The sequence below is a fragment of the Danio aesculapii genome, chromosome 16, assembly GCF_903798145.1.
Source record: "Danio aesculapii chromosome 16, fDanAes4.1, whole genome shotgun sequence".
NCBI lineage: Eukaryota > Metazoa > Chordata > Actinopteri > Cypriniformes > Danionidae > Danio > Danio aesculapii.
In genome coordinates this window covers 29,407,440-29,416,931 of record NC_079450.1, presented here as the reverse complement: position 1 = coordinate 29,416,931, position 9,492 = coordinate 29,407,440, and the positions used below count along the sequence as shown (strand labels likewise).

The 9,492-nt window shown below is 36.3% G+C and overlaps 1 protein-coding gene across 1 annotated transcript; it reads left to right on the top strand.

Annotated features, from left to right (window-relative positions):
- The first annotated feature begins 6,133 nt into the window (after positions 1–6,133).
- Positions 6,134–8,921, top strand: gem (GTP binding protein overexpressed in skeletal muscle). Its single transcript, XM_056475636.1, has 4 exons — positions 6,134–6,706; positions 7,709–7,785; positions 7,873–8,077; positions 8,255–8,921. Exons 1-4 carry the CDS (start codon positions 6,391–6,393, stop codon positions 8,530–8,532), a joined length of 876 nt encoding a protein of 291 aa, XP_056331611.1. The 5' UTR covers positions 6,134–6,390; the 3' UTR covers positions 8,533–8,921.
- Positions 8,922–9,492: the final 571 nt, after the last annotated feature.

Here is a 9,492-nt window from a genome sequence, read left to right as displayed (position 1 = left end):
TCTTCTTACCGTGTTTTTTAGTCTAATGTAAATAAAATCTATAAAATATCGTTTTTGTTGTCACACATTATTAATTTGTGTTTGTGTTTAATTAAAATAAATATTTTAAAAAAATCTAAATGAGTTTTCTCCTGCACTGAGCCATAACACCTTAAATTCTATTCATATATATGTATATGTATGTATATGTATGTATATGTATGTATATATATATATATATATATATATATATATATATATATATATAGTTTTTTTAAATAGGTTTTTACAGTGTAATGTGGTCTTACATGTTTGTTTTTTTGACCGTTCTCAGTATTTTTTGAAATATGAAATGAGAAAGCAATATCTTCTTTAAAAACTTTTTACTCTAATAAAGGTCTAAGTACAGTGTCTAAACTTTTTTTTTTTTTAAAGGGCCAAAAACCAAACTTGATTAAGGCTAGTGGGCCGAAGGCAAATATAGGTGGGGTAGTTCACCATGGTTAATTTCCTAATTTATTTAATAATGTTTAAAAATAACTAGAAAACATTGCTTTATATTAACTAATTCTGATTTTCTTTACATTTTATAATGAACTTATTACAGTAAAAACAAAAAATCTAATTTATAACAAAATTACACTAGTTTTTGCCTTGATTTGTCTGCCGATGTATTCTTCATAGTCCCATATCCGTCCAGTGAAAGTTTTTACATTTAAAAAATTAGATTGATTTACAACATTTAATTTAAACATTTAATTTCTGTTTGCTTTTTTTTTTTTTTTTAGCTCAGAAATAAAACAAAAAAAAGGTTACGCCAAATTAGAAATGACAATCAGTGTTAAAGGCATTCACCCCATCCCACTCCATTATACTCACTCTCCTCTCAGATGGGATGGTGGGCCAAATCAAGGGTTACCATGCGCCAACTTTGGCTTGCTGGCCCTACTTTGGGCATCTTTGCTCTAATATGTAAAAAATAGGATAATTTTTAACCTGATATCTGTGCCAGAGGTATATGCAGATTGATGCATTTATTTAATTAAATAATGAATCATTTGCATATTTAAAAATAATACAGAAAGCTTGTAATACAAAAAAAAAACACTTCATAATGTAATCAATCAATTGGAGAAGAATGGAAGGAATTGGGTGTTTTCCAGTGATGGGTTGCAGCTGGAAGGGCATCCGCTGCGTAAAACATGGATAACATGATGGATAAATTGGCAGTTCATTCTGCTGTGGCGACCCCAGATTAATAAAGGGACTAAATGTAAAAGAAAATGAATGAATGAATGAATAAAAGTAACTATTAGTTTTTTTTTACCCTATTCACCTGCAGTGAGTTGCCATCCATTACCAGAAGTGATGAATCTCAAAAGAAGCTGTGCAGGATTACACTGCCTGTGCAGATGGTTCATCTAATGCAGTTTCTAGCTAAATCTGTCCATTGTCAGCATTAGCGGCAGACACGTTGACCACGGGAGTCAGAAATGATCCCGAAAGCAGTGAGGCATCAGCAGGAAACGAGCTCGTCAGCTTCGTGACTCATTAACGAAGCAAAGGCTTGCTGCTGTTGTTTATTGACAGTGTTTCGGGGTTGAAATGGGTCCGTGATCAATCATTGTGCCGTGATATAACGCGTGAGTCACAGATGTTGTGCGTGCTGGAGATTTAGTCAGACACTTGTGTATAAGCAGCCTCTCCAGAGCCTGACACTGCGCAGGCTGTGATGATGAGATCCTGGCAACTGTTGCCAGAGAGACCGTACAATGTTTATTCGCTCTGTAGGGACGCATGTGGATGTTCCTTTACTGTAAGTTCCGTCAGTTGAGCAGATTGTTCCTGTAGTGCAGGTCCACAGGGAAAGAGTCAGCCATCACAGAGCTAAGTGAAGGACGTGTGTTCAGCTTAGCCAGGTTGAGGAGGACGTTAAGCTTTTTTTTAGCAGGAGAATGGCTCTTACAGATATGCTGTTTATTGATAGAGCCTTATTATGCAAACATTTATGTTATAATAAAATACTTTGGTCTAGTAATTTAACCATTGACAAGTGGATGTGTACTGATAATGTACATACAGTTGAAGACAAAATGTAAATTCTTTTTTCCTAAGTATTTCCATATTTCCTAAGTTCTCTTAAATGCAGAGATTTTTTTCTACCATATTTAAAGGTAGTTTTAATAACTATTCTAATGTCTTATTTTTTATTTTGTCTTTGCCATAATGACAGCACATAATAGTTATTTTAGAAGATGATAGTATTCAGGCTTAACTAGGTTAATTAGGCAAGTTAGGTTAATTGGGCAAGTAATTGAATAACAGTGTAGCCAATCAATAAAAATAATAATTTCTCAGTGGAACTAATAATATTGACCTTAGCTTGTTTTTTTATTAAAAGTTAGTATTATTTTAGCCAAACTAAAAGAAATAAGACCTTCTCTAGAAGAAAGATATTATAGCAAATACTGCAAAACATTTCCTTGCTCTTTTAAACATCACTTATTATAATAAATAAAAATAATAAACATTTCACAGGAGGGCAAGTCATTTTGTTATCAACATATTTTGGTCATAGACAAGAAGGGGTTAAACAATGCCAAATACAGCATTTCTTCTTCTTTAAAGCAAATGAAGATGAATACTGTATATTTTTATCATGGCCCTCTAAATTGTCATTAGTTTATATATCTAGAAATTTTGTCAAGCATATAAAAAGACTTGATTTAATGATCACTGTGCAGCCACAAAATACTAATTAATTGTCATTTGAAATCTGGGTTCACCCATTTGTCAGCCAGAAAACATTAATTGTACAAGGAAATGACAGGAAGAATGGGGAGCAGACAAAGGGGAATTGGATTGGCGAAGGACCTCAAGCCTGCAATTGAACTTGGGTCGCTGCAACCACCGTAGTGTTGCATGTCGACACACTTAACCACGAAGCGACTGGTGCCAACATTTAGCTTTTTTGTTGACTTTAAGTAACATTAGGCAACTCCATGCTAACTTATTTTTATTAAAGTAGTAGACTGTTAGGCTAGGGTCAATGTTGTGTAAGTTGACATACTTTTTTACAGCCAGGAGATTGCCTCTTGGTGGAGTAGTGTCAGTCTGTTAATGCTCTAAACGGTTATAGTGGACATGGAGTTCCTTTGTAACATAAATTTAACAAAATGTGTTAAAGGGACCAGCAAAATAATGAGGTACCAACAATCGTATAAATCTTAATCTTATTAAAACATGGTTTTACAATTTGACCACTCATGCAACTGAAACGTGGAACGAGTCTGTAAGACTGCTTTTTAAAAGTATAACATATTTAACACCTGTATAAACATGCCCCCCCCAACCAAAAAACTTAACATGGTTTTGTATGCGCTCATTCAAAGACATCAGTGTGAAATCAAATTTCGAACCTTAAAACTAATAGTCAATTTGGCTGTTTTTAATAATATTTTCACAGAAGCTATTTAAAGTGTTAGACACTTGCATATAATTGCTTTAAAATCACTTTTGTAACATTTATTTTGGATGTATGCATACTTTTTTAAATAAAACAACACAATATACAATCGTTTTTTGGTTTCAAATTAAAATATCTTCCGGGTGAACCTCTCATCTTTCTCTAAAATGGCTTTTTAAGACAGCTGACACTTCATGCAGTCTAATCTGTCTCTGTTAGTGCTTTGTTCTCTACTAAATTAACTCATCCCTACTTTCCTAACTCGTGCCCCAGTTCCTGTATCAGGATCAACAGTCAACTTAGGCCTTTGTCTTCACCAACTACAACACATTCTCTCACTAACCTCACATCACTTTTGCAGGCGGTTCCTTAATAATAATAGTAAAAATAATGTTTCTTACATTTACTGTATATAATGATATGGGGATGATTAAGGCCATGAACGACAGAAGCCAGTAGTCAAGTTTGGCCAGGATACCAAGGTTAACATCTCGTCCTTGTTGTCTCCTTCACTATACTGGAGCATTAGGACCCTCATGTTGAGCACCCCCTGCTGGCCTAACTAACACCATTTACGGCAGCATCCTTGTTTTGCCATGTGGTCTCCCATCCTGGAATTAGCCAGGCGCAGTCCTGCTTAGCTTCAGTGACCATGTGAGAGCTGCAAAGAGCTAACTGCCTTAAAAAGTTCCAGACTGATAAGCTTTTGCAGCATGTTGGTGGTGCATCAGTTATACATACAGCACGTTTTACCATGTTTGTGGTTTATATTATCAGTAAAGCAGCATTTGTACATCTCTGACCCGCTCTGATCTCTAATGGCCTGTTTCTGATCCGCTCTTAGAGAAGTGAATGAATGGAGGAGGTAATCCAGCACTCTGCTGCGATTTCTCTTATCCATTCAATCCCTTCGTCTATATCAATTCTGAATATAAAAACAGCCATCATAATCCAGCAATTACTTTAATAACCCATTATAATCGGTCATTTGTGTCTTTTTGAGCAGCAGAGTGAATGTAATCTGCATCGATGGACGTGTTCATGTGCACTTTTGTGAATGTGTGAAGTCATGAACGATGTTTGACCCCTTGTTCTCTTTACACACTGTTTTGTTTTGAAAAGAATTTAGTCTTTACTGAGTACGTTTATCTCATGTGAGTTGATGCTTGCATGCCAGTTTTAAAAGAAAAAAACCTTCTAATTATTAATATTTTTTAAATTATTGTTGTTCTTTTTTGACTTGGAACTTGAGGTTTTGATTATTCTGCACATTGCATCTATAAAAAATATATTTAGTAAGTGTATTTTCTGTACCAGACATAGTACAGACAACTAGAGAGTGGCTTTTGTTTTGTTTGTGTGTCTTAATAGACTTGATTAGTGCTTATAGGATCTACTGTGTCCTGCTTTAACCTGGCTGTATGGTTTACTCAACTAACCAACATACCAATCAACCCTGCATAATGGAATTTACAATGACATTGACTATATCGCCCACTGTGCATTTTGTTCAGTCGGTCATAGTATGTACTTAAACTGGCAGATCCACATCATGAATCTGGAAATTACTTCATTTATATTCAGACTAAACAAAAGTAAAGAAATAAATAAACAGATGTTTTAAATGTGAAGAAAATGCATTGGCAAATTTCTGACATTGTTTGGTTTTTCAGTGTACTCTGAAATATTATCCAGAAAAATTGCATTAAATTTGCATAAAATAATGTTATTGTCCAAAATTAAATGCAGATTTGTTTTTATTAATGATAAACCCCAAATAATTGTGAACAGTCTTAAATTCATACAATGAATAAACAATTAATTATTATTTTTTATTATTATTTTAAGCCAATTATTATTTAGAAATTTCTGTATTTTTTAAAAGTACATTTGTCCAGCATGTTTAGGCCAAAGATGTCTTATTTCGACGTTAACTTAGTGATTTTAAATACATAAGACATATTAAATGCATTTGTCTGGATGGATTAAAAATAAAATAATACAAATAATGTTACATGCTTATTTTGATTGTGGTGTTGTTTAAATAATGAAAATATGTGGTCAAAATATGATTAAACACTCTTGGTGACAATTAAAACCTTGTTTGGAAAATACAAAGAATTGCAAAAAGACAGTTAAGTAATATTTTAAGGCTGCACTGTGATCCTTTAATCTAATCAGATTATTTTTGTTCGTTGCCTAAATAAGTGTTTTAGCTGCATTGAGATACAATTTGGGGATTTCTAAAGAAACCATTTCTTATTCAACCATTTATTCTTAGTGCTAAGAGCATTCTAAAGAACCGTTTTCCAATGTAGAAAATCCTTTTTGGAAGGTTTTATGATGTAAAATGATCTTTATGGAACTCTCAATTTTTAATGAAAAACACTCTGGCTACGTTTGCTGCTTAAAATCCCTTTTCGTCTGTGACCCATAAAATATCTTTCCAAATTTCCATTTCGAGTTTGCAAATTTTATTCAATTTCAATTTGATTCAATATCCTGGGGACCCGTGGACCCCAGTTTCAATCACGTCTCGTTGCGCACAAATGAAATTCTGTTTTTCACACCCATCGGGCGGTATGAAGGAGAGTCCCGCTGCCGCTCATTGGGAGGCAGAAGTGACGTCAAGGGAATCCTCGCTTCTCCCAGACCTTAATATACCCCTGAACGGCGCCGAAAGCTCAAAGCACATTACTGCGCAAAATATAGACGAACAGGATTACCAGGGCGGACAGCAGCAGTCCTCAAGAGTTGCATGCGCTTAATTGAACTCATTGAAGCCAAGAGCAATTAAATCTCGCTGAGCAGGTTTCTGCTGGATGGGACTGGATCTGTTTTTGAGCACAATTTTACAAAGTCCGATTTAATCCGCTAATTCTTCGCCCCAGGCGCACTCAAAGACAACCGCCGTGTAACCTGGTGTTAGTCGCCGAACCGCAGTCATGACCCTGCTGGCGAGCGTGCGACGCCACAGTATCCGCGTACAGCATCACCTGCACCGGTGGAGCATTTGCGGAACGGATGGAGGGCAGCTACTCAACGATGCATTCGCGCGCCCCGACATCAGGATGTCCCGGTCCAGTTCCTGCTCCTCCGCGTCCTCAGACTCCGCTCTCTCCACCGAGTCTGCGACCCCGGCTTCAGGTGGACCCTTTACTGTAGTTCTGCTCGGGGACAACGGCGTCGGGAAGTCCGCTCTCGCTAGTATATTCGCCGGAGCATCGGACAGCATGGGCAGCGAGTGCGAGTTATATGGAGGTATGTTGACAATTATCTGCACTTTTGCTTCATGCTCCAACTGGAAATATTATTGAAAGCAATGTCGTAGAGTGTGAATAATTACCTGTCCATTTTTTCCATTTAATATCTCTGTTATATAAATAAAGCAGTCATAAACCCAGCATTGACATTTTACTCACTAATTGGAGTTGTCTTGAGATCGAGTATAGCATAACTTTCATGCAAGTATATACAAAAATCAAGGGTCTATGTGGTTTTCACTCTTTTTCAGCGTTTGAGGAACATTTATGGTTCCCAGATAATCTTTTAAAGAACAAATAAAAATATTTTTATTGGTTTGAAGATTTTTTTTTTAGCAATTTAAAAACTCCATCATGAAGAAACCTTTGTTTATGGCTCTAAAGGAAAAATATTCGGTACTTTTACTGTCCTGCTTCAGGAGAACCATCTTTAGTCTGCCAAATAATCTTTCAGTAAAGAGCTCTTAGAAGAAATATATTTTCTTATAGCTTATATAACATTTTAACAGACCACTTTCCATTTAAAACATATTGTACAATGGAAAGATTGCATAAATCCTATATCTTTAATTGAACCACCAATTCCGATTTAGAACCTTTCTTCATGGAACCATTGGTACCACTGATTAAACTTCATTTTTGAGTGTATAAATGATTTTAGACCATAACATAAGCAAAGTCTGAGATTAAAAATGAATGTAAGAAAAATGTGATTAAGAAAAAAGTTAATACTGAAACCGTAGGCATATTGTCATACAAGGATGCTCTCAAATCAAATTCGCCTAAGTAGGCAACCATAGCAACAAGGTCATTATTGGATGGAGCAATGACAAGGCAACATACTGAAAATATATTTATATAAAGTGCACAGAGGAAAAGTTATATACCTCACCAGAAGGCACTGATAAAATATGTAGGCTACAATTTATGTACATACTTAAGTTAGTTCACATTTTAATGTCCTACATTGTAACCGACCCTGTTTATTTATTGTTCTCAGGTGAAATATTTGAGCAGACAATAACAGTAGATGGCGAGAGGGCCAGCGTCACCCTACTTGACACATGGGATTCACAGGTAACACTTTTGGTTTGTCAAAATCTTAAATATATATTCTTCATAATGACTGGACATTCTAAAAGACTCCCATCTTTTGTCCGCCAGGATGAAGGCAGCTGGACGCAGCAGCGTTGTTTGCAGACGGGAGATGCTTTCATTATAGTTTATGCCATAACAGATCGTTCAAGCTTCCTTCGCGCATCAGACCTTCGTGTTCAGCTCCAGCGTGAGCGTGAGGTTGACCGCACTCCCATCATCCTGGTCGGCAACAAATGTGACCTGGTCCGCTGTCGAGAAGTGTCCATTAGTGGTAAGTGTGGCTGGATAGTTCAAACTCTCATTCAATGCTTCTCCTTATCCTAAAGCTACTTTTATCACTAGCAAACTGCTGCTTAATCTTCTTAATCTGCAAATCTCCTTACAGGATTAATGAAGCACTATTTGTTTTGCCTTATTTCACTGAGTATTTTTGTTTATTGTTACACAGAGGGTCGTTCGTCGGCGGCTGTCTTTGACTGTAAGTTCATCGAGACGTCCGCTGCAATGCAACACAACGTCTGGCCGCTGTTTGAGGGCATCATCCGCCAGCTCCGTCTGAGAAGAGACAGCATGGAGACTCTCAGCAGACGTTCATCTCTTCAAAAGCGCAGGGAAAGTCTCCCAAAGAAGGCCAAGAGATTCATTAACAGAATGGTTGCTAAGAAGAACAAGCAGGCAGCTTTTAAACTCAAGTCTAAATCATGTCATGACCTGATGAGTCTGTAACAGTGTGACTTTGAATGCTTTTTGGGATGTGTCTGATTTGTTTTGCACCTATTTTGCCATATGTGATTATTAAAATAAAGCCATGTATGTCTATATTAGACTGTGCTGTGTATCGCAGGCTTCTCGCTCCCTCTGTGAAGGACAGAACGCTTTAGTGTGATCCATCGCCCTCTAAATCTTTCACAAACCATGAAGTACATCAGTGTTTTCGTGGGAACCCCAACCACTGGTCTTTGTTTCTTTTTTATATGATCCTCCTGATGGAATTGCTTTTGAATTGTGTACATCTATGTGTATGTGTGTGTGTAAAACAACATGTTTTGTCCAACTTTTGCTCAGTTTGAGCCTATGATATCCAAAACCAATAAAATATTGTTTTTTATGATGAATCGTATTTGCTTTAGTTCCTTTTTTGAAATGCGCACACATCCAAAAAAAACTGAAGATCATTTTTTATCCTCTGTCCTAAATAATGTTCATGTGTTGTCTTAAGTACATGCTTACGTTAACCTTGATGAGAACATATACACCAGCTGGTAGTGGGGGTATAATATGCAGGGATTATAGCTTTAGATACAGATGCTGTATATATTGTTTTATGTCCATTATCACATTTGTAGTTTTTCTTAAATCTTAGGATGAAGTATTGACTTTGTAGGAATATAAATGTATATTATCTATATATATATATAACTGGTGTGACAGACCTTAAATGTCTTGGTTTCCTGAGCCCTGACTGTCTCCAAAGTAATGCAACTTGTCAGTTTCACAGCACGGCTATTTTCTCTTTTCGGTCAACTGGTCAGACTTCTGTCTCCAGAACATCATTTGCACACTGTTTTCTGCCTTTGTCTTCGGGTGATACTTTCAGGTAGAAGAAACCCCTTTTGTTGATTAACTTAAGTGGTCAGTAGCTGGTCAGGTTTTCTCAGACTTACATGACCCTGTCGACAACAACAC